The sequence below is a fragment of the Centropristis striata genome, chromosome 7 (genome assembly GCF_030273125.1).
Source record: "Centropristis striata isolate RG_2023a ecotype Rhode Island chromosome 7, C.striata_1.0, whole genome shotgun sequence".
NCBI classification, from domain to species: Eukaryota; Metazoa; Chordata; class Actinopteri; order Perciformes; family Serranidae; genus Centropristis; species Centropristis striata.
In genome coordinates, this window is record NC_081523.1 from 31,333,047 (window position 1) to 31,360,175 (window position 27,129).

Consider the following 27,129-nt stretch of genomic DNA (forward strand, 5'->3'; position numbering starts at 1 on the left):
CAGAAGAACATGAACGTCCTCACTGAAAAGTCTGAAACACACAAATAGAGCAGAGCCTGCAGGTATTGTGCAGCAGGATGTCGTCTTGTATCCTGGAAAATTCTCTAGCAATGATCAGACTGAGTTCCCACAGACTGAGCTTAATCTACAGCTGAAATATGTCATTACATGACAAGGTGTTGAGTTCAGCTTAATGACCATAATTGCAGAATATCTCCAATTGGTGTAATTTGGACATTTCAGATAAAGATAGCCCAGAATTGTGCTTCACATTCAGTATAATACTTTACCTTTTCATGTAATGATTTAATGATTTTAAGTGTAATGAGAGCTGTGGAAAACATTGGCATGTACGTCAGTAAATTCCACTCCACTTGCCAGCAAACAAAATGTGTCTTCTGAGAGGCTTGGTTGGTGAGTCATTAGTGACACATGCTAATGAGCCACAATAAGTGCAAGGCTGCTGCTTGAACAGAGCATTTGAGCTCAAGTTTTTTTAATTTTTTTTTTATTGTAGAACTGCACAGAAATCAGTCACTCTGTAAGTACTATTCTGACATACGTGCACAACATCTACTTAGCAGATGTGGTCCTTTTGGAATATTTAGATCTTATACTTAAAAATAAAAGAGAGTATGAAATGCATTGTTATTTTTAAATTACCCAACAACAACATACAAAACAGTTCGAAAGAGCTCCCATCCATTTCATTGTTTTCCAGGCCACTTAGGGGCAGCATAACCAGCTGTTGTCATTGCGGACATGTGAGCAAACAGTTACCTTTTTACACATCCAGCAGACAGAGCAACAGTATTTGGAGTTGTATTTCTCTCAACCTGAAAAAAAAAAATCTGTCTCTTTAGTGGCTTAATGCTCCACTATGTCCACCAGCTGGTCTTTAACTGTGTCTGCTGGCTGTTTGCTGCTGAGCAGGTTGGTAAAGTGGGTTTATCAAAGTGGAAAACCACAGCTTGTCTATAACATGAGACTTAATCAAACAGGTGCATCAACAATTCTTGTATGTGATTTTATCCTAGCTGGACTGGTTAAGATCTCCTTACATCCTCATTCGGGTGGTCCAAGAAACAAAATAATTTATTATGAATAAAATTTAGAATACTGAATATTATATAGCAAAAGAGAGAGAGACATAATGTAAGGAAATCAGAAAGTACTGAGAGACAAGTCAACACATTGTTGTTGAGATTTGTTGACAATAACCAACAAAATATGTTGCCTACATATTCTCTATTAGCACAAATACATAGTTTTATTGGAAATAAATGGCACAGTAACTTCCAAAAATTTACTATAGTTTTGAGCCAACATTACTCAGTCACAGTGCATTTGTTGGTGTCTATTTTCAAAGGCACATTAAACAACAGGAGTTTCGGTGTGCAGAACCTCAGTTGTTTTGTGTGTAGGCCTACATTTAACCGTGGTTATGTTAAATACCTTGCATGCAGCTTTTTCTGCCAAGAAGGCACTTTTTGGTCCTGTGCTTTGAGCTTAAAACTTTGCCAAAATCATCCTTTCAGATATTAAATTATAATAATAATAGTAATAATAATAATAATAATAATAAGTGTGTGTGTGTGTGTGCGTGCGTGCCGCACGGAGTGTTGACTGTAGTTGCCTATTGAACAACACAATACCCACACAGATCAGCTACAACTATAACCTCAGAGGTTGTCTTTAGGACCCCAAACTGTGATAGGCTGCATCATCTATTTAAGGTTGAACACATTAACTTTCGTTTGTGGCCCTGGCTGCGGCCCGAAACATGTGCATCACGAATAAGCCCATCTTTGAAAGACACACAGGAAAGTTCTGTATTTTGTTTGTTATTTCAGGCTTACAGAACCACAATTCCCATTAACTCCATTAACTCGCGCTGTGTTGAAGTGGCTCATTGTGAGCTCGGCAGCAGTGTAGCTTTAAGAAGGAGGTGGGCAGCGCTCCGATGACGCAGGAATAATCCTGAAAAGATGCTTCAAAACTCCAGGCCGGAGCCAGCGTGTGTGGTGGCTGCTGGCTGAGCTGGAAGAATCTCCGAGCCTGGCACGATCAGCTGTAGGGAGAACATTTAGAGCAGGTTCAGGAGTCTTCGAAGGAGCTCTCAATGCAGAATAAAACACACACAGTCAGACAGATTGGATTCTTTAACAGACAAATACAGTTATTTACCATTAAGTCATTTACTCACGGCGGAGAGCTTTCTGTTTGCAGCTGTATGTGCATTGCCAAGTGGAGCCAACTTGAGGAAAGAAACATTTGAAGAACATCTCTCCAACACTGTTATTTGTCTGAAGTGGGACTTGGAAAGTCGCATCATGCCATATTTCAAAACACTGTGTGTGTACTTTTTGATGGTCCTGAACCCAGTTATGACAAACACCATCACCGAGGACATAGATGTTTTGGTATTTTTGCCACAAAATAATTACTACCCTTTTTCACAAACAAGAGTCGCACCCGCGATCGTTTACGCACAGCAGAGGCTGAAGACAGACGGAGGACAGTACTCCGGGTTCCACTTCAACATCCAGTTTGAGAACTCCGACTGTTTCAATGATGCTCTGTTCACCTTAGTGGACAGGTCTTGTGGGCAAAAGCCCGATCTGATTCTGGGTCCAGTGTGCGAGTACGAGGCGGCGGCGGTGGTGAGGCTGGCATCCCACTGGGACATCCCGGTGATCTCGGCAGGTGCCCTGGCCGCCGGCTTCAGCAACAAGAGCACCGAGTTCGCCCACCTGACCCGCATCGCTCCGTCCTACGTGAAGATGGCAGAGACCTTCACCGCGATGTTTGAGCACTTCACCTGGAAGACTGCACTGCTGGTCTACGAAGACGACAAGCAGGAGCGGAACTGTTACTTCACTTTGGAGGGAGTCTATCATCTGATGGTTGACTTTAACATTAAAACGTACGCTGTCTCCCAAGAGGATCGTTTGGACACTGACGACATCCTCCAAAATATCCATGACACAGAAGGTAATGCCGTTTTCTATAATCAACCTTGGCGTCCAAATTAATTCCATGATTAATATGAATATTTACCAAGTCACATGTCAAATCAAGTTATTTGGCATCACAAGTCAGTGTCGGCGTCACCTTTTCCCCACGTGTTGAAGCATGGAACAACTGGCTAAACCCCTAAATAACTGCAATTAGCTGCAGGTTCATAATCATGTCTGGTATGTCACACGCCAACATTGTCCTGCTTTTAAATGTGATACCAAAAGGCACTGCAACTAATGATGATAGCCTTTCATCTGCTGATTCTCTTTTTTTAGCGTTTGGTCTAAAAAATAAAAAAAAAGCTCATCCAAAGCAGTTCCAAAGCTAAGATGACGCTTAGAAATTGATTGTTGCGTAAAGTCAATAGTCCAAAGCTCAGAGATATTGCCGTGAATCCCGTAAGACAGGAAAACAGCAACTCCTCCTTAATAAATGATCGGTTTATAATAGTACTCTCATGACCATATGCACATTAAGGTTTGCCTCATATGAGTTTAAGATTAACTTTATACATTTTTACTTGCTTGAAAATAACATATTTTAAATTTGCTGTCAAAATAGATGCTGCATCTGTCATTTGACAAATCAGTTAATAAACTGTTTTTTATCACTCAGACAAAATTAGCAGTGTTTCAAGTCTTAAGTTCTTTATTGTCATGCACCCACAGAGAAGTAGTTGAAGCATTGAACATCTGAGATCTCAGGCTCCCTCTAACAATCATGCATATACAATTTAGAATCTAATCAACATAGTGCAAAGTTGAAATATAGTGATATCACATAACATGAAATATATTAGTGGTAACAGTAATTGCAAAATAAATGAACAAATTATAACAGAAATATACTATATTAGTAATAATAATAGTAATTGGACTTTTGTTATAGCTTTAGATTTAATTAGTAATTTAAATAAATATTTGATGAATAACAATCTTTAGCTTTGCATCCACTCATCCGTCAACACTCGTAATGGGCATGTGTGTTTGTGCTTTGTTAAAGCCCAGTGACTGTTGGTCGCACTTTTCTCCCTTAAAATCAAACCAAATGAGAACATACATGTGTGTATGCCAATGCTGTTTCACCACTGCTAGGCATCTTATTGGCTCCAATCCTCTGGTTATAATGGTTAAGATCATAACTAATAACTGTAATAAGGGACCGCTGCTGATTATATCACCTCATATCACAGAAGTGGCTGTTGTATAAATTTGCATATATTATACATGCTAAATGCTGCAGAGCCACAAAGTGCACCTGATGGCAAGAAATTAGTATTCCCAGCATGGCAGGTGCTCAACTGAGAGGTTTGAAGGGTTTCAGCAAAGATTATACAGCTTGACAGCAAAAACAGAGCTGTTAGAGGGGGAGGTGGCCCATCATCAGCATGTTATATTGGAGATTCACCTGTGTATAAAATGCTCACCAACAAATCCATATGTAACATGATTTAACAATGTAATATTGATGATGCTGTTGCATTTCTTAGCTTTTCCAACAGAAATCAGGCACACAGCCTTCAGTGCACTGGCTCTTAGATTAGATGTGACTGCTGCACAATCAGTCATGCATGCAGTCACATTTACATCTCCTGTAGGTGCACCACCAACAGAAAACATTCGCAAGACTCAAGACCAGAAACCTGGAATTCTATACGCACACAAAATTGTGAACATGTGCATGAGCCTAATGCATTCGCCAAAATGATCTCGTAAACGATGTCCTTGGCCTGCTTGTACTGTCTGTACTGTCAAAGCCCCCACAAGAAAACATCCACAATCTGCCCATTTTGCTGTGTTGTTACTAGCAGCAACAGCATGTGTCTGTATTGTTTTCACCTTGTGAGACTGTGCGTGTATCATGATGACAAAATGTGGTCCTTTAGATAGCGAGGACCACAACACAAGCGGTTTTGAGTTCTTTGTCAGGCTTTTATGTTTCTGTCTCTCTGTCGGCTGCTTGTCTGTCAGTGGACAGATTTTGTCACGATGATTGCATCCCAGCGGTGGAAGATACAGACATGAAACATAACAGGTATGCATTTCAAATCAAAATCAAGGCCAAGTTCAAAGTAAGGGGCGGCTTGAGCAGGCATAAAAATCACAGTTTTGGGAAAACTACTTAGGTGCCGTATTGCCAAAATTAATCAGCATTAATCACAGATTTTTGTTGACTCAATATTCTAGTCTTTACTATTTTTTTCTGTTTGTGCATTTGTTTTTGTATTCATGTGTTATAGATACATTGATTAGGCCCCTACTGTAGTTTTGGAGTAATGGGAGGTACAGTATTTTTGTAGATAAAGTAACAATCATAACCTTTTTGGTTTGTTTGTGGTGGATTAGATACAGCTTTTTATTTGTTGGCATCTTTTAATTCAGAAGTAGACTGGCTTAGAGTTGATTTGTTTCAGGTAGTTAATCAATATCATACATAAGCATATTATATTATAGTAAACATATTATCAACCTATATAATTATTTTTGGAGATTTCTTAAAGTAGTCAAGAAGTTTCTTAGTTTCAAATGATAAGCATTGTACGGAAGAGGATTGGGGCCAAGTAGGAGAAAAAAATGAGAGGAGGGAAAAAAATAAATAATTATGCACATGAGAGAAAAGTTGAAAAGACGGGAATAAAGTCGAAATACAACTTTTTCAGTTGGGTAAAGTAGACTGCAAGCTGCAACCTGATTTTTCTCAATACGTCTAATATATATGTGTAAAAAATACACATAAATTACATGAAAGCAGATTTTCCACAAACAATAGTCGTAGTAACCGACAACCAAGAATATCTTATTTATGTGTAGGGGGATTTTAGTACTACTACACCCTTAAATACTGTGGTTATTGTTCATTTTTTGACATTGATGAGAATCAGGTTGTAGCTTGCGGTCTACCTAACTGTTCAGCTAGACGTGCAGTTTCTCTAAAACAATGTTCCTCTGATGACTCACTGACACGGGAACAATGAATCTGTGAATATCTTTCCAACTTTACAGAACACAAAAAGTTGACATTATTCTCGTCATTTCTACCTTTTCAACTACACACGTCTCTGGAGAAGCTGATTTACTTGTTGAGCTATTGTCATCATGCATCAAAGTTATTAGACAAGTGACGTAACTGTCCGACAGTTTATTTTTTCATCACTTTCCAATTTATGTTCTGCTTCAGCCAGCCCATTTGCACTTTGCGCTGCTGCACATACATGAACCAAAAAAAGTAGAGCTGGTCAGTAATTTGATATGATCCTCCTTTATCTTTCATTCTAATTATATTGTGATGAAATCATATATTAAGATACCGTGATACATAATTACATCCTCTAAATTTATGATAATAAACAAATACTAACTCAGCTTTCTCAGAAAATCTGACGCAAAATATTTTGAGGCACTATAATTTGAAGATTGTAGTTTTACATCATACTTTACATTACCACTCAGTTCAACAAGATTAACCAACTGGACTCCAACTGGCAGCCTTTTAGTCTCAAGCTTCTCCAACCTTTAAACTCCATTACCCAGAATACAACAGTACAAACAGTTCAGGACACCCTCTCTGCAGAATGTTTGCAGAGAATAATGTTTAAAGGCACACAAGTGTTTTCTAACAGCAGTGTGCAGCATTTCATTCACTCATTCAGCTTTATTCTTCACTGCTTTTCTGCCGACACACTAGTTTTCTGTTTATGGAGTTGTATGAAACTGTAATGTTAAATTTGCCATAAAGTTCCTAATTACATGAGAAAATACTCTGTAGTTTTTCTTCCACACAAGAGTTTACAAATATAAGCGTTACCATATAGACAATTTATTCATTAAATTACCATTAAACATGATGTAGTCATGATATATATGGTCATCGAGATAAAATGACCAATATCTTAATAGAAGATTTTGGCCATATCGCCCAGCCCTAACTTGGAGATTCCTACAAAGTCTATCAACCATATCTCAGTCTTCCTCAGTCTTTTTATTTATTTATTAATATTTACAAAATTAAGATTATGTTCATGATGTCAGTCTGTGATATGGCTGCTACAGGGACAAGTATGATCCCAATCTGCCTGTTTTCCTTATTAATAATTAATAATCGTGTTAACTGTTTTATTGAATTTATACTGGAAAAATCAAGCTTTAACTTAGCAGGGCTGCAGTAGAAAAAAACTACAATATAATACACCCAAAACTAGCACAAGTAATTATTATCCAGATATTACTGTGATGCCATTTGTAATTATTATATGAGGGATCAGTGGCCGACTCATGCTCTCTAAAGAACAGGGGCCAAAAACACTAAGAGCACTTTAACTTCAGCAACTTGTGTGTGTGTGTGTGTGTGTGTGTGTGTGTGTGTGTGTTCATTATTCATTTTACATCATGACTGCCAGTAATGCCAAAGGACCACAAATCACCTCACAAAAGAAGAAAACAAGATGTGTTTCTTTTTCTTGTCACCATGATATGTACTTTAGGATAAGGAGATGTCTGCTTAATATACTTCAAGTTGCTCTTTGCAAACACACAAAACTTGGCAGGTATAAGCACAAGCTTATTTTACAAACTGCATGCCAACTTGTTGAAAATGTTCTCTCTCTCTCTCTCTCTCTCTCTCTCTCTCTCTCTCTCTCACTCACTCACTCACTCACACACACACACACACACACACACACACACACACACATACACACATTGCAGCAGGTAGAAGCAGCACTTCATTATAATAATCTAACAATGTATGTTTATTCATTTGGCCCAGAGAGGCTGCCTTATGGCAATGTGTTTTTATACTTGTTTAAATAATCAACATGAGTCAATTCACAATCTTCAAAGTTGATGGTACGTACCTCTAGTTTCTTCCTTTTTCCAGTGCTAAGCTAAGCAGACTGTAGATGTATTTAGCAGATATATATGACAGTGCCATGAATCTTCTCATGGAACTCCCCGCCAGGAAGCCAATAAGCACATTTTTCCTAAAATTTCACAAATTGTACGACGAGATGCCAACTCTACTTAGTCATGTTGTTAAATTGCATTATCTTCTCCTGACTGTGAAGTAATGTCAGCTTTCTTTACAGATGTTGGCTTTGAGATTGCATGTTAACCAATCACATTTATGACATTCATTTTAATGATCTGCAACTGATTTCACCTGTTGCCAGTGACGTCTGTCAAATAATGAGGCAATGATGTTCAGTGAGTATTTTACACCTAAAATCATTCAATGGGAGATCTTTTAGCCTCAGATATTTGATCAGTCTGGAACTAGATCCAAAACAGAATCCGCTATCAGTACTAAGTCAGGTCTATGTGTGGTTCCGAGTCTATGCTTCAGATGATTTCATTCTTCTGTTTCGGCAATAATAGTGACAATAAGACAACTGCTAGATAGTCTTTTTTTAAGATTCATTGTCTTTTATAAGGCCCTTTCTTAGTGCAGTCCTGCAAATGTTCTGCTATATATAAAGATCTGTGCCGGCTTTTCGCCTTAGGGCATTCATAGTGATCCAGCAAAGGCGTGATATTCGTTTCCATTCATCGGCGTCGCGGAACGAGGTGGAAGGAGATGAGAGTGATGTGCAACAGAGCAGCAGCAGTGCTAATAGGCTGCCATTAGCTCTGTAGCAGTACAGTGTGTATGTGCTGCAGCAGTATGTGACCAGTTAGCGACCTCTGTTTGTTTACAACAAGCACCGGACACTTTGTGCACAGTTAGCATGCTGGTTTGTTTACAATAATCGGCGGACGCTGTGCACAGTTACCGACGGCGGCCGCAGTTGTTGTGCATGCTGCTGAACATGATTCGATGGCTGTCGGACCAAGTGAGGAGTGTGTTAGATGTTAAACGTGCAACGTCATATATTCCGCCTTGCCGACATGGCCCATTCATAGTGGTCCTGTTTCCAACAGTCCCACCAATTTTCCACCTCTGTGACTACTTCTGGAGGCGGAAAATTTTCCCCATAAATGTTGCAGCAAGAAACGGCACTACGAAAGGGCCTATAGACTCGTGTCCTTTTTTAACTTTGACCTATTTACCATTGTACTTACTATGGTTGTGTACACGCTGTGGCTCAGTTGCCGGTGGTTTGATCCCTGACCATGTTGACCATGCCGAAGTATCCTTGGGGAAGATACTGAACCCCAAGTTGCTCCGAGATTAATGAATTCCTGATGGTGACAGGTGGCACTGTTTAGGGTAGCCTCAGCCACCAGTGTGTGAATGAGCATTGTCTGTAGGGTAAAGCGCTTCGAGAGGTCACAAAGACTAGAAAAGCACTATACAATTGCCGTACATTTACAGTTTTTTATTTTTTAGAACCAACAATTTAGGTGTGCTGAATTCTAGTTTTTTAAACCTCAAAATTAAATTATTTAGATAACCCTGACAAACTGTTAATTTGCTTTTAGGCTGTCTGGTCATGTTTCTTGACCCTTGTATGTGTATATAATCTTAGTAATTACTCTTGGACAGTACAAGGTTATCATAAACTCATATTCCCTAGGAACTGTGATTGAAAAGCTCTCCTTTCTTTACAATAAACATCCTCAGCACTGTGTGTTCCTCTCTATTATCCTTGACGAATGGCACAGTTTACCAAAGGCGGCTGTTGGTACATCGTCATCTTCTGTCCAACCAGTCTGCTAAAAGTAGTGCCTGAGGCTGTTGGTTTGTAATTGCATTAAAGGTAGACGTGTGGCTGAACATGATGTGATAGAGCAGAATCAGTTTCAGTTAGACTGGACAGACGTAGGACTGGAAACAATTATTGATCATTGAACACTGCTGTATTTATGGTTGTTTTCCCCTATTAAAGGGGTTTTGGTGGGAGATTTTCCTTATTTGAATTGAGGGTCCAAAGAAAGAGGTTGTCATATGCTGTATAGATTGTAAAGCATCTAACAGATGCAGATGCACCTGTCCACCAGGGCACTGAACGGTTTGGTGACTATGAAAATCAATACAATTCTACAGTCTCTACAGTCACTGAATCTCAACCAAGCTCAATATTCTTACCATGGACACCTGGGCAGACAAAAAAGGCAGTCATCATCTATTTGGTTTGTATCCAAACACGAGTGGGAGTTCGGACTCAAAATTAATAATAAATTCTACTTTCAGAGACTATACTGATTAATGGTCTTATAGGTTCATAATGACCACCATCTCAAGCTCAATGACCCCATTTTGGAAGCAGAAAAGGTAACTCAGTAGAATACAGATCTCAGCCAGGCATTGAGGATCTCCTGCAGAGCATAGCTCTGATTGGTCCAAAGTCCTCTCAGAAAACAAGAAAGTTTATTTGTCATCTTGCAGACAGACCTGACAAAAATCAATGCAGATATTTTACACATCAGCTTCATGCTGTTTTTTTGGCATCCCTTTTAATCCATTTATTGCAAGTAAATCACAGTAAAATCTGTTTATTTTCTGTTCATATTCATTTAGTGGTGCCAAACTGACGTCATTCAGACACAGTTCCTGGAGAAGAAGGTTAAATTCACTGAGCTGTGTGTCCCTCCAGATAATATTATTAAGGCAGATTTGACAGTGTTTTTCTGACGTATCTGGGACTTCCTATATAGCTACAAAGCAGCAGTAATGGTTATTTTGGCTATGGTTGAGGCCTGAAAGTATTGGCAGTAGGGATGGGCGTTTGGAAGAAACCTGCCAACTCGATTATCTATAACATTATGGATCATTTAATCCATTAATTGCTGCATGCATTCATGGGCAAAATAAGATGTATATACAGTTCTATGCAAAATCATGTTTTGATAACGAATGCTTTTATTTTGAAAGGATGAAAAGTTACTTGATCCTGTCAATCATAAATCTAAATCAACTGAGATTAAACTGTTAAGATAACTTCAAGTAGTTCAATCTTTTATGTTTTAGCCCCTGAAGGCATGAGGTTAGTTTTCACAGTAATCTTGCATATTTAATTATATTATATAAATGTATTTTGTTTGTGTTTAAATAGGTTTTGGATCAAATTAAACCTGCTAGCAAGTTTTCATACAGTAAGCTAGTTTTGCTTTAATTAATACTCTTGTATTTCTCTGGGTTCTATAATTGTTTTTGCAACTGTCAGTTTGCAAACTGCAGCATTATCCAACTTAATTCTCAGCTCATTGGCTTATTGACGTACGGCTGTTCTCAACTGAACTGAGCGCTCAGTTGTGTTTCAGTTCAGTGAGTATTGATACACAGTCATAGATAAAATAAAAAAATATAAAGGATGATTAAAAATTCCATCATTAATGATCATCTATGAATTATTTCCATCCCTAATTGGCAGTGTTGTCTACACTGGTAAGTCTTGGGTGAAGAATTGGAAAAAAACCCTAATCCTGTGGTCAGTCTCGCAGGGTACCAAAATGAAAAGCACACAAACTGCAACAGATGAGATCACCAGACTTTGAAGGCAATTTCATAGTGGCCAAACAGTGTAATTACCCAAGAAGACTTTTTCCCATTGACTTACATTGGGATGAGATGTGTCTAAATCGACGGATCTTTTTTTTTCAACGTCACAACCCCAGCAAAATTACTTGTTCCACCATGAGAATTTGATTAATTTGGTCCAATAACATTTGGAAAGTGTAGAAGAGCCATACAATTAAAGCATTTTATTTACATTCATTTTATACAAAGAAGTTGGCTTCATGCTTCAGCAGTCAATGACGATATAAAACAATCAATAAAACAAGTTTAGCAAAAATAGTGAATCACTGCAAGCATGAGGGGCCCTTGAGCAGACAGATAGATAAGCAAAGATAATTATTTCAGATAAGTTTAGGATTTCTCTTATTCTGTAAAACTGCCCTGATGAGGCAAACAGTAAAATAATAGCAGGTACTTTGATATTTATTGAGTAGTGGATTTTTCAATCATTATTATCTACTGATGGTAAATCATGCTGTGTAATAATTGAAGAAAAAGCATGGTACATTAGCTGGCTGTTCCTTCACATTGTCTTTAAGTCATATTACCAGCACCTCATTCTTTGCTTGTAAAAATCCCCTCCTCAATTTGCTCTAGATTTCTGTACCATTAGCTGCACAGTATTACAACATGTAACAAACACAGAACACTGAAAATGAAGCATCTCTCTCGCGATTGGTCCATTTCTGATGCTAATTCTCCTGAGACATGCACTCCCATCCTGAGTCTGTATGAAGTCTTTGTGTTTGGAAAGAACTCCCCTTTGGACTCCAACATAGTTGTAAGGCAATGACTCGCTTCTACTGTACAACCACAAATGTCCAAAGGTTCCGCCTGAAATGGCAAAGGACAGTATGTTAAATAACATCAGCAGTCAGTTTGGTAATCAACAGTATTTATGCAGGTCAAGTTTTGTTCCATCCTACTAACACAAACTCATTTTAGAATGAGTTTGCTTCCTTACTCTCTTTTCTTTATGCTGTTTACCTCTCTGACAGAGAGATCCAACAACATGAATCCTTGTTTTTTGAGTTATAGCATTACAAATCTGCACAACAGCCCCTATTTGTATATGATCTAGCTTTAGAAGTTTACGGCCAACACAAGGCACTTGAAATACACTGTGGGCACTCAGTAAGTGTACCATGTGCTGCCCCATTCCTGAGTTAATTTGTAACTAGCATCAGTGCCCTAGCAAAAAGGAAAATCCAGAAGTTTTGAAATATTGCTGGCTGCAAGCGCTGCCCCATGGAATGGCTTGCAGAGCATACACAGGGCCAGTAGTGTGTGTAGAGCCCAGTGTAATTAAAGGGTGCTATAGTGCTGGCAGGACTGAGGTGAAGTTTGTCCCACTGACTCAAGGGATATTTCAGGAGGTGTGTTTAAGTGACAGAGTTGTGAGGAATGTTCCAGCAAGACTCTGAATCTTCCTTATTAACAGGGACGCTGGGGTTACTGTGTTTTCAATTGCAACCCTTGTTTGTGTAGCTACTTGTTTGTTGATTAATTTATTTTTAATCACTGGGACACCAAAGGAAAAGTTTATATCAAGCTACTGAAATTATTTTTTACATTTGATATTTTTGGCAAACCCTAGGCTCACTACATTATGTTCAATGATCAGGTTTAGTTTAAAACAAATGGAGCTCTAAATGAGAATAGCTTCTGCACTGCTGGATTTTCATCAATGGTAACACAATTGGCAGTATATCCCTGTTCACTCGGCCTGAGATCGTTGGAAAGCACATGGCTAAATAAAGGGAGAATTTGGACTATGGAGGGTTGGGTGCTCACCTCCCTGTTGTTGTCTGCCATTAAGCCACAAGCCATTAATGTGAGCTGTAGGAGATACTTCATTTTATTCATTACACCCTGTGGTCTGTCTATGGTGACCCTGAGAACACAACACAGGCAAATTAAGAAAACTTCTTCACCAACTAATCAACACATGAGAAAAGCATCAGGGGGAGCTCACACAACAATGGAAAGGGGATTCTTAAAAGTCATGCACACAGCTGAGATTAATTTAGCATTAGCCTTTTTGCTTATTCATTAGCCTGCAAATTCATACAACCAAAATACACACAATTAATTGCGGAAAAAAGGCTAACATCATGCTAGCTGATTATACTGTTAATATTGCTTTCATGTATCAACGCTGTGTATGTGCATAAAGATTTGTCTTGTGCCCAGCACAGGTATGAAAATGGAATTGAACAGTTGTAAGAATGTGCGGTCCGACCGCAAACTCTCGTCTTATTATTGTCTTTTATGCTCTATTTTAAAAAAATATTTAAAATTGCAATTAAACTAAATTAAAAATTAAATCCAACTGGCATCATTTTTCCTTGTTAGCTGCCTAACACTGGTGCAAAATGCTGAATTCCACCCTCTATTACCCGCTCTAAGGATGTGAAATTATTTTTATTATGGTTAATAAAAATGCAACTTATTTCCCACATATAACATACCTTAATCCTGTGTCAATTAATTAATCAATCTGTGTCAATTAGTGACATAGAGATGTGAATGATGCACAGGAGCACCCGTTTTGAATGTTATCAGAAGATTGAATGGGCGTTATCAGTGGTTATCAGCCCCAGCCCAAGTATGGGCAAGTAGGGGCCTGTTCCAACTGCTGGTAGGCTGGTAGATTATCAACACCCCATTGAATGGCCTGATATATTACATGTGTTTAGCCCATTCAATGGCTGCTCGCTGAAACAAGCAATTACGTTTACTTACTTACTTACTTACTAACTTACTTACTTACTACGGCTTACTGCAAAAATTGGATATTGAGTGCATGTACACTCAATTTCACAGTTATTGGAATGTATCAAGGAGAGGTGCACAAAACCTGGCATGAGTACAGGTTGATACATGTGGACGTGTCTTTGTTTACGTATCTTTCTAGTTTTGTGAGTACATCATGTTTCAGTATGAAAGCTGTGCGGTCTGTTATACATGAGGCCTGAGGTGATTAAAAACAATAAAAACACTGAATGAAGCAGTTTCGCGTAGAAAATAAGTGTTTCTTCTTTTTGGCCAACACAGCACGAGAAAGGGAAAACATTTAGCTTTAAAGAATTTGCATTTTATTTTTTTTCCTCGAATTTAACTTGATGACAGTTTTAAAGTAATTATTGCCAGCTAACATAATGTTAACCCAGGTTAACCCATAATAATTAGTTGACATCAACTAATTTTGGCTGGTGCACAATGTGAAAATCAGCACACCAGCAGCTAAGCAGCATGAGCTTCAGTTCTTTATCACAAAGCTGCAAACGGGTCTTTGAGTGGAACACTAGCCATTATGAAGTCTGTGTAGATGGCTAGATTAAAAGGCATATGTGTTCCACAGAAGCAAAAAGAGCATGATGAAAACACCTCCTGTGTACAGTCTGTCAGGTTCTTTCGTATGATGGTGACGCGCCAAGCCCAGTGGGAGGAGAGGTACAGTAAAGGGTTTACTGTTGCCACTCAAGCGACGTACTGCATATCTTAATGCAAAAATAACTGCATTTTGCTTTATTTAGCAGCACAAATTACACACCATTTAATGTCACATTCTGGTCACTTTATTCAGTGAACGTTCTCCCACATAAATAAAATCACCCAAGCCCCACAATACAAGCAATGATTATGCCAAGGGAACAAAATAAAGATTAATGAATAACTTGTTGTTCACAAAAGCAGGCTGGAGTCCTACGTAACACATCAACATTGCATCAGTTTAATTTAAGCTCTTCTCTTGGTCTTGTTCCCAAAAAGGCCGACATGTTGTGGCATTTTGCCATCAATCAGATTAGAAAATACATTTCGAACTTTCTCAATTTTGACAAAAATTGAAAATTGAAAAAAAGTGAAAATTTCAAACTGAGCTGAAAAAAAAAAAAGTAAAGCACAAGATGCAAGTGAAATATTTTGGGATACATTGCTGATACTTATAAATGCCAAGTGAGAACAGAATCAAACATTTAAAAAAAATCATAGTCAATCATAATCATAGTATGTGTATAAGGTCCCTTCAAGTTCCCTTATGTTCAGCTAATTGTCTCTTCATTATTAAACCAGTTTGATCTGGAATTATAATATTAGGAATTAAGGAATGAATTGCATAACCTCAGATGTCAGAAATGGTTTAGTGTGGTTTGTATTTTATAGTATTTATGCTAAATTTGATCACTGACTATAACTGTGCTTGTCACTGTGTCATTTCCCTGCAGTGGTGATCATGTGCATGGGAGCAGACAAAATACGAGAGATCATGCTGGCTGCACACAGACGACGGCTGACCAATGGCAATTATATGTTCTTCAATGTTGAACTCTTCAATGCATCTTCCTATGGTAAAGTTAACATCGCATTACTTTTAAACTTGTGTTTTACAAACTAAAGTACTGATAAAAATATATATATATATTTTTTTTTTTACCTTTTCTGCAGTCTTTATGTATGAAGAAGCTTTCTACTTATCTACAGTGACAGTGAAATGATCAAGGAAATGAGATTTTAATAATGACTGTCAGGCTTTTTAGTGAGCCTGGGGCTGAGAGAGCTTTCACACTGGCACAATCCTGGGAAAGTAGGATAATTCTGACTTTAGCCTAGGAGCCCTGCTCTGAATCAGGTTTGGCATTGAGGTCATCCCCTGAAAATTGACTTGTCACATGCCTATTCACTTTTATTGTGGGTGTCCTCACATAAAGGACACTTGACTTGATGCAGCGGCAATGAACATGGCACTTAATATAATTTGTGTGTCACAGATTTGCAATGACTGGAAGTCTGAGGAGGGTTCAGAGTTTGTTTTGTTAAAACAGCTGCCTCAGCTTTTGGGAAATGTTATGGTTTCTATTTTACCATTGTGTGTATTACTTTTTCTCTTTTTTTCTAAAAATGCTGTGGTTTTCACCTAAAAGCCCCTTTTGTAGAAAACGGACTGTAGCTAGCTTTTGGGATCAGTATTTCAATAATTTATTTTGATTGATTAATAATGTTCGACATTAATGTTCTGTGTTCTGTTACTTATAATTTAAATTCTAGGAAATGGCTCATGGAAGAGAGGAGATATATATGATAATGATGCAAGGCAAGCCTACGCTTCTCTGAACACTGTGACATTGCTCAGGACAATCAAGCCAGAGTTTGAAAATTTCTCCCTGGAAATGAAAAAGTCCATCGAAAAAGCTGGGTTTCATGACTGCAAAGACTGCGAAAGTGTACGTATGTCTGTTTATTTTATGGAATCTCTCTAATGTATTACTGAATGATGTACTGTATAATGACTTTGCAGATGCTGATAATTGAATATTTATTTGCATACTTTGGGTTTTTGAACTATTATAACAAATGTTAGCAGGTTACCAAATAGTTTTGCCTTGTTGCCAAACCATACATGTCTTACCCAGATATGCTAATAGCCTTCTAGGCAATTACCTCACACTATTACCCCACTATTGCCATGTCTTATTGACAGAAACGCAAAATGAACCCCAAAGCATACATTGTTAAAATGTAAAATTAAGACATTGTTAGTGTTGTGCATCATGCAGTGTAATTTCAGTCAGACAATATGCTGCATTTCAGGTCAACATGTTTGTTGAGGGATTCCATGATTCCATGTTGCTGTATGCCATTGCCTTACATGAAGCCATGAAAAATGGATACAGTAAGAAGAACGGAACAGAGATCACTTCACGCATGTGGAATAGAACCTTTGAAGGTAAAACACACTTCTCTGAGTCAATGATGACTATGATTATATTTCTGTGGTGTGGTAAGAATCAACATATGAATCAGAATGCAAAAATATACGTAGACTTACCTCAAATATCCAGTTTAATACTATTAAATACTATCTAATTACTACAAGTAGCAGATTTGCTGTTTCAAGATTTTGGAGCAAATCAGTACAGATTCCAATGTATAAAAAATCTCACATTTTTATGCAGATTGTACCCAGGGGTCCACAGACTGTATCTTAAGATATGATGAGGCTCCACTTCCTCCCACTGTAGAAAAATGTAATGAAAATATCCCATCTAATGGAGCATCAAAACCTGCACAGGACTGATTGGGTGATGGAGCCGTGGTGTCAAGATCCGCCCATACACCTACCCAACCAATCTCCACTCAGTCACAGCTGTCGGTCATGATGTAACATGAGAAATGGACCTGCACTTATATAGCGCTTTTCTAGTCGCTTTGCGACCACTCAAAGTGCTTTACACTACAGACTGCGCTCATTCACCCTGTCACACTCACATTCATACTGGTGGCAGAGGCTATCCTAAACTGTGCCAAGTGCCCCCATTGGGAATTCATTCAGTATCTTGCCCAAGAGTACTTTGACGTGTAGGCAGGGATCGAACCACCGACTTTCCAATCAGTGTGTGTCCACTCTACCAACTGAGTCACATCCCATTCATAGCACAAAATAACTTATTAAAACCAAACTCATCAGAAAAATCAACACTTGAACATGTGTCAGTGTAATGAGAACAACCTAAAATGACAGAAACCATTGTTTTAGCATTGTATAGTTGGACCTATATCCTTAAACTGGGCTACGGATGCAGGTTTGCACTCTCACCTCACAGCAAGAGGGTTGCAGGTATAAATGCAGCTCTTCTGTGTGGAGTTAGCATGTTTTCCTTTTGGCATTTTTGGGGCTCCGTCATGCCATCCATCTTCATACACAGTCTATGTGCAAGAAATTAATTAATGAACTAGTTTGTTTGAATCTGTGTTAACCGAACTGGCTCTTGTATGATTTTGCACATCCCTATTAATAACTCACATTGCATTGACGGTGACAGCTTATACTACATTGCAACAAAACAAAACCTGCAAGTAGACAAAATACAAGCAAAATGAAGTCTTCCCCCTTTTTTAAACCTTTAGGCAACATTTCATTCAATTTGTCAACCACAGATTTGCACTGCACTGATAAAGAAAGAGACATGTTTATTGGGTACTGATCGGTACTGATTCATAAGTGAATGAGGACATGGTTGTGGACACAGCCAGAAAGCTTGTCAAAGATGAGCCAAACCTGCACAGAATTAATTACCGTGACCACTGCAGAATGCATGCAGGCTATATTTCTGTGCAACTTAATCACAAGTTGGTTTGACATCATGCAAACTAAAGCAATTATAACCTCACAAGATCAAGCGGTGGCAGCCATGCACTGCAGTTGCTCTCCGCCTGCAAAACTTCAGGGCACGTTGGGAAATGCCAGGGTTTCTTTCAAGCAGCTGATTTTTGGATCAACAGCATGACATTGTATAGAAAGTTTTTTTTTTTGTTTGTTTAACTGGATTTTGGACTTTTATCAGACAGAGAAGCCGAATACATGCAGTAGCTTACAAACAACAGATCGTTCTCATAGACTGCATTCAATCTATGTACATGTTCTTGTCTATGCTATGAACATCACTAATTAATATTCAGGCTGATAGTGGCTTCTTGGAGCCATGCAGTCGGAAAACATGGTATCCTGCTCCATAGACGACCACCAGAGCTATTGTCGTAGAAGCGCCAAGGTGTGTGTGTCATGCTGTGAAGGCATGACACATGTGAGAAGTGACCCCACTGGAAGTCATGGGAGTGGAGATTGGCTGGACAATCTAATCTACTAATTCAGTGATTTGCACGGTTCACATATCGTACTTCAAATGTAGCTATTGCCATCTTGTGGCCTTTGTATGATGCTACAAAATTAGTTTGTCTGGGACATTAACACACATAAATCCACAGTGATTGAAATCGGACAGTAACACTGTAGATGAGTAATCCAGAAAAAAACCCATAGTGTGATAATATTGCTGAATTTTTTTAATTAAAGGGATGGAAATGTAGATTATGTGAAGGACACCTGAAGTTAATTCTGTCTAGTTTTTTGTCTTGTCTGGTTGTTATTGTTTGGGGCGACCACACCCCTGGCCGTTACTTGAGACTACTATTAAGTATCAAATCTTTTATAGTGACATGAACATTTTTTCTTATACTTTTTTAAGGTATAGCTAAGCAATATTCTCATTGTTTTCATGGTGGTGGACAGGAATTGCGGGCCAGGTATCTATGGATGTCAATGGTGACAGAAATGGAGATTTTTCTTTGATGGCCATGACGAATGTTGAGGCAGGAACCTATGAGGTAAGAAGCAAAATGTCATCATTGTGACATCCTCCCTAACAGGTAGAAGATGGTAAATGTGCTTGTGGGAATTCAACTGGCTGATAATATTGTATACTATCTTACAGGTGGTGGCCAACTACTTTGGAGAAAATGGAACTTTTCAGCTGCTGCCAGCCTTCAACACGGACCATTTTACACTGAGGGAAAGACATAGAGCACAACCAGAGATACCAGACAAATCATGTAAATGAACACACTCAATGAAAATTGACTTGGAATTTGTCTGTTATCTTTAGTATGATTGGAGTATGTTTTTAAAAACTGTGTTTCTAAACAGGTGGACTAGGAGTATCAGCTTTGACTGGAGTGATAGTGGGAGCTGTTCTGGGAACTGCAATGCTTATAGCATTCTACTTTTTCAGGTAACAATGTGGTATTTATCCGCTCATGTACCGTATAGTGATATTGTTGCATTCAAATAGTGTCAAGTTTACTCAAACATCAATTAATAATCATGTCCACCTGCCCTCTCATTCAAAGACTTTGAGACTCTTTTGTATAGTGGCCCTGAAAAATAGAATAACAAAAGAAAACACAACAACAAAAGGGAAAACGGTTTGGCATTTGGTGAGACTCCAGAAAAAAACATAGATATGTATTGGACAGTGACTTCTCATCACTGAACACTGAAGCGTAATGGGTCTTATTTTGCTCTTTTAAAGTTGTGTTTTGTGAAGGTTGGCTGTGTTTTTCATGTTTTTTACAGTCCACCTAGCCCAGCTGGTTTTTATTTCGCCACCTCGTCTAGACATTGTAGTAAGTCAAGGCATAATGCCACCAGCCACTGAAAATGACAGCTGCAGGTCTGGTGATTTCCTCAGGGTGAAGGGTTGCACGGAGATGTCATAATGAGGGTTGTTCTCAACATGCATTGGTCAACATCCCCCCTCTTTACAGGACAACTGTTAAAGGGAACACCACTGGGCCACTGTCCCTGACAGGGGGATGATGGAGGTCTGACACATCAACCTCATACAGTCCTCCAACATTCAGGCCCCTAAAACAGGGGAACATGTGATGGTAAGGACCGACGACTGGACCACGGTGGGCCTACATCAACAGGCAGGGTGGAGTTGTTCTCCTCTGTTTTGTTAAAGATGGTGGGGAGGCTGTGGTTGTGGACCTCAGGCACTTGTTCTCATTGAAGGCTCTCCATGTTCAAGGTCAAGAGAAGAGGGGGGCTCACCTCATGTTTAGAGGTGGACCCCTACCATACGACTGGAGACTTCACTCTAAGTTTATGAACCGATATAGACCCAGTTCAGGAAGGCAGAAGTGGATGTGTCTGCCAACCCATGCAACATTCACATCACACTCAACAAGACTGGTATCACCTAATACCACTCCTTTCTCTCCCTCCCTGTTGGAGAGAAAAGAGCACAGAAAAGAGCACTTGTCGATCAATGTAGTAACCCCAGGTTTCCGCTCTGTTCCATGGAAGGCAGAAATTACTTAATTGATGGTGGCCGAGTCCTGGGCGATACCTCAGTTCTGGGGACTCTGTTTCAGGAGGCAGGAACAATAGTCTTGTTGTCTATTCTGGGCCAACCTCTCCAGGTGTGGCTGTTGAGAGGGACAGTCTGAGTGGGCTGAACTGTGTGCACAGGTAGTACAGACTAACCAGGCAGCAAGAGTTGCCTGTTAAAGTGGTTGGGGTTCCACTGCTGGTGGGAAAATGGAGGATAAACCCTCTATCATATGCAGTTGGTTCTATTCCCTCCTTTTTGCAATGTTTGGTGGATTGATGGCTGCTACCATTCAGATGTATGCAGCAGTCATCTCTTCCTGCCACGTGGGTTTTGGTGACCGACCGATCTTTGATCACCCTCTTGTAAAGCTGTTCTTCCAGGGTGTCAGGAAATAACACCCCACGATGCATGCCGACTCCCCACAAAGGAATCTGCCATTGGTGCTCGAGGCCTTGGAGAATGATCCCTTCAAGCCTGAGCTCCTCTCAGCTGGCATGTCATTCATATAGTGGCTCTCCTTTGGACATGATACACCTACATGTTTGGCTGCTCCTAATTGATCCAGGAAATATGGTGTGCAGGGGGCCTATGTCTTGGCTTTAATTCCCTCAAGGTTAAGCCATGGCATTACCCAGTTCAACTGCATGCTGCTGGGGTTGGCTACTTGTTGAATGCAACAGCCCAGGTTATAAAGTCGTGGGAAGGCTGCGTCAACTGACCTTTAGTCAGTAAGGATCACTGTGTCTGAGTCTTTATTTAGTAAACAATATTATAACCCTAGTTATGTGCCTATTAGCACAGGCCTCTATCCTATGCAGTGCAGTGTCAGTGAATGCTGCCTTACATACTGTGGCTTCCATGCGTATTTGATTAGGCACGTCCTGATTTGCTGGCTATGTTTATGCAAATTTCAGTGGGAAAATGCATGGTAGTGATAGAAGCATTACCCATAGAGTCTTAGAGAGGACTTTGCCTAATCAAATAGAACTAGGGTTAAAAATATTGTAACCATTGTTGTGTTTTACCTTATAGGGCCACCTTAATTGTATGCCTTTAACTAGGAAATTAATTTAAAAATGACTTTGATATGATTTTTGACTGTAAAAAAATGAATAGCTTGAATAATGTGATTTTACAATTTGGTCTTAATTACAGGTTGTTATTATTACAGGTTTAATTACATTTTAATTAAAAGTGAGCACACCCAAATTTTTGTTAAATATATTTGTGTATAGCATGGAAAAAAGCTTGTTTATGTAAGTACACTGCATGTATTTTTAAAGGTTAAAGCTGAAAGTGAGAGTCACTATGCAAAATGTTTTATTTATAACACAAGTATAAGAATCTTCTTGCTTACTTTCTTAAGTACGGTTTTATGATAACTGAAAGCAATTGAGTGTAAACAACAGAAAAAAAGAACAGGATGAAAGAAAAACGTTTTCAACGCAATTAATTTCTCTGCAGAAAAAACTACAGGATTACCATTGAACGTCGCACAAATAGTGAAGAGTGCGACACGGGGAAGCACCGTCAGTTACGAGAGGACTCCATCAGATCAAACTTCTCAGCAGCATAATCACCAGCGGCAGTAGTCGATTCACAGAGAATCACACATCTGAATGTGACCAAAGACTTTGCAATGGTTGTCAGTGAAGCCATGCTGTTAAAAGTGAGACATTTTGTGTTTTTATCCCATAATGTTTTGACTTATTGTAACTCAGGACAGTAATAACAGTCACAAAGCACCACTTACTTGGATTGTCCTCCACACAAAAGGTATATGATTGTACTGGTGTATAGAAAGCTTTGGCCATGCTATTTTTTAAGGTTTCTGTGAATGACTGTGAATGATATAGAACAGATGGTGTACTGGTCACTTAGTTTGCATGCACAAGTGGTGTGGGTGAGGTCTACTTTTGCATCTCAGGTTGATGGGACAAATAGAGGCCTCATGTTTAAGATTGCTGAACAATAATGGCAGAGTAAAACGTTGAGAATGATACAGCTCGAGCTAACCGACTAAAAAGGGATATAGGCTAGAACTGTATCTCTAGGCTATAAGCTACTGATATTAAGCTACTGATATTGTTAAGTTTTCAGTTCACCTTAACATTGCTGAGATCCAGCAGCCCTCATAAAAATCTAATTCCTCATTCCTAACTGAACACATTGTTCTTAAAATGAGAAACACTGGGTCATGTATCATCTTGAGTACATCGCTTCCACACCATTAGAATGGCTCATTTACAGTATTTTCTTTTAAGTTTGTCTAATGAATAATAAATAATTGTTACCTGCATAAGTCATTGTGGTACTACTTTCTGATAAGGTATACTTTACGAAATATGCTTTATTAATGGTTAACTTATAGGTCAATAAAAAGCCAGTAGTAAGAACAGTTTGAATTGGGTTGTGGTCATTTTGGTTTAACAGGTGATTGTCAATCAATTAAAGGAAAAATACAATTTATTACAACTTGGGTTTTATTTTCATAGCACTAGCCTTTGGTCCTGTCAGTTTTTATAAACTGACCTGTCCGAAGGATCGAGTTTTAGTAGTTATTTGTAGTGATTTCTGAGTTTTAATAATGGATTATAACTTACTTTAACATTATTAAATGTTTTTTATCAACATTTACCAAAGATATATGTTCCAAGCTATAGTAAAGTATTCCTCATCAGAAAGTGGGATTACAATCCTAATTATTTGTGATAGTAATGATAGATAATTATATTTCTGTGTCCATAAAGGCAGTATGAGATGCTTTCCATAAACAGTGACTGTGTGAACAAAGTATTTCACTCTGCATTAGAGACCTTTAGTTTTTTAGCTAATTCTCTCTCTTTCATCTGGGTTGCATTATTCATGCAGGATATTCTAAAAAAGGGTTTTATAGACGTAAAATAAAGACAGTGAACTTGATTAATAGTCTACCCAGCCTGCTGGGAAATATTTTGAGAGTTTTATTGTATTCAGTTTCAAAAACAATTTATTGGGGAGCACCACATTCACTTGCTTTATTCAAAGCTCTGTATAATATTACTATGATAACTTTTTGTATCTGGTAAGGTATAGTGACTTAACAGTGAACTTAATGTATTTAAATTATTTTATGTTATTTAACATCACTATTTTAAAATATGTCTCTCAATATTGAAATTATAGTGATTTTATTAAACTTAATCCTATTTGGTTTCATCATGATTTCTCCATCATATCTTAAATTTCACACTTCAGTTGTACACAACAATGAGTTTGTGGTATCTTTCTCTAATATTGCCAGTGATAATATTAGTGTAAAGAGTGTTTGATTTCTATAATACATGTGTCAATTTGGGCATTTGGTTTTGGTTTTATATATATATTTTGATAATTGTTTTATTCTACAGAAATGTAAGTCAATTTACTCAAAAATAATTTCATTTAGTCTGTGAAGAATTTAAATAATTATGTAAATATCATTTAAGTAAATGTTTTAGAGGTGACCCCATGAGAACCAAACCATTCTGGTTTCAGTGACATTATTTATCAGAAAATGTGTTGGTGATGTGGTGATCACCTGTGGGTCAGATGATATGCAAACATACATTATAGCTAGCTTAAATCGAAAGCTGGTATCAGAAGAGTAACAACACCAAAGTCAGGCGAACCAGAATACCAATTGCTACAAAAGAGTCCATCATCAGTGAGGCCAGGTTGACAGGTGGGTTTAATATCTTTTATGCTTACTTGGTTCTCCTCAACAAAGGGTCAGCTGCCAAGTCTACTCAGCCTCCAGAGGACAGGTCACTGTCAGTATCCACAGCATCTGCTGGGCCTGATAACATCCCTCACTGTGTACTAAGAACGGTGCCAACCAGCCAGTTGATATAATTACTGCCATTTTTAACATATCACTGTCACAGCAGTATGTTCCCACCTGTTTCAAGACAGCCACCAAAAAGTCTTCAATGTCTGATGATGTATTCGACTGCCCTGTGACACTGACTCCCCCTTTTGGTGAAGTACTTTGAGAAGCTGGTTGTCGTGGTTCATCATAGCCAGCCTGGACCCGCATAGAGAACCAAAATATGCCATCTCCACTGCTACTGCTCTCCACTCAGCCCTCACACATCTTGAAAAATTACATCAACCTACGTCAGAATTTCTCAACATTTAATTAAGTCATCCCTGTGGAAGTGGGTTGACAGTTTAGCTCTCTGAAATTGACTACTAGGCACAATACACAATACTTCACACTGTACCTGGATTTTAGACTTCCTCACAAACAGACCCTGGACAGTTCAGTTGAACATCAAAGCCCCCCAGGGCTGGTTTGCACCGCCTCTAGGTGATAACTACTGTTGACCTGCTATCTCCCCCTAAAAATCCACTGGCCACAACCCCCAATTCTCTATATATGGGGGCAATCACTAAGGGTTTAATGTCCAGTCTTACTGTCATTTCAATTGGCTGTTCAATATTTACAAAACTTTGCCATTAGATGCTGCCAAATATTTTCATTGTGTGAAATGAGGATACCTCTTCTAACACTTGAAAAGTTTGTCTTTACATGGATTAAAACTTTGCATGACACCCCGTGTGGTTCGCCTCATGTCTGATTAGATCCAGTTTCACAGATCTACAAATTAAGGCATCCCTAATAATTCTAATATTCATATCATTAACTTACTTTATCCATGTTATTACTACTGGCTATTCACTTCTATCAACTAGAATCACTTTGTTTATTGAGGAAGTTCCATCATTCTCTGGATATTATATTAAATGGGATGAATCAGAGGTTATTCCTATGTCTTGCTGTTCTCGATCAGATTCTGTGGATCTTTGAAAAACCCAGTCAGAATAAATTCTGGCATTGTGCATTTCTCCAAGCCAGAGACACATTAAATCTCAACGTTTCTTAACCATTGCAACCCATTCTCATTCCCTCCAGTGGTGGTGATAAAGCTTTGGAGAAAAAAAAATGTCTATAAAATGAATTGAAACAAAAACTACTTGCTTATGTTTAGGCAACAAATTTATTTGGTTAAGGTTAGGAAAAAGGATCAGGGTTTAAATATAATAAACTACTTCAGTAAGTACTGGACACAGTTTCAATACAGATTTAGGGGAAGAAGGAAAAACACTCATTATACTAGGTCACCTGCACTGTGCTAAATCTAAAGGGTGCAAAAAACGTGTCAACCCTTCTGTGGTTTGCAGAAATACCAATATTTATTTTCTGGCAACTGGTTATACATATGCATTCATATATCACCTGATTACAAAGCTAAAGTTTGAGAAATTATTCAACCACCTCAGATGTCTCTGATTACTGTGCCTATAATTGAAGATGTCCCATCTCCCTCTGAGAATCCCTGGTTCTTATTTCAAAGATCATCCTGTAGAAAAAAAAACCCTACAAGCACATAAAAGGGGGACTTTTTGCTTCTTATTTTTGAATGGTTCTACTGGGCTTTAAATGTAAACATATGAAAACATGGCTACGCCATCTTGAGGCAAGAGATAAACTGAAGCCGAAGTTTGTTATCTATTTACCATAAAACTGAAAGGGTACAGAAATGAATTATTTTATTACTTATGTCAAGTTACTATGGAATAAATTGCTTGGATGTTGAGAACTCAAATCCACTCACATTTATGGAACAATAATCTAATTTTAATTGGAGAAAGAACAGGTCACTGGACGATATGACAAAGGGCTAGAATTACCTACAGTGCTGTGCAAAAGTTTTAGGCAGGTGTGAAAAAATGCCAAGAAGAATTGATGCTGGTTTGAAGACAAAGGGTGGTCACACCAAATATTGATTTGATTTACATTTTTCCTCTGTACACTCACTTTGCCTTTTGCTAATTCATAAAATTAGCTATTAACATGTCTATTTTTGAAAGCATTCTTATTTTACTGCAACTTGCCTAAAATTTTTGCACAGTACTAAATGTTTTGTATCTATATTGTTTATGTTAGACATGT

At 38.4% G+C, this 27,129-nt stretch overlaps 1 protein-coding gene across 1 annotated transcript; it reads left to right on the forward strand.

The window, feature by feature from the left end:
- Nucleotides 1–1,681: 1,681 nt before the first annotated feature.
- Nucleotides 1,682–24,072, forward strand: npr3 (natriuretic peptide receptor 3). The gene is made up of 8 exons (XM_059338247.1): nucleotides 1,682–2,994; nucleotides 15,705–15,827; nucleotides 16,525–16,700; nucleotides 17,068–17,203; nucleotides 19,547–19,641; nucleotides 19,749–19,866; nucleotides 19,961–20,045; nucleotides 22,617–24,072. The coding sequence occupies exons 1-8, from the start codon at nucleotides 2,334–2,336 to the stop codon at nucleotides 22,726–22,728; spliced, it is 1,506 nt and encodes a 501-aa protein (XP_059194230.1). The 5' UTR covers nucleotides 1,682–2,333; the 3' UTR covers nucleotides 22,729–24,072.
- Nucleotides 24,073–27,129: the final 3,057 nt, after the last annotated feature.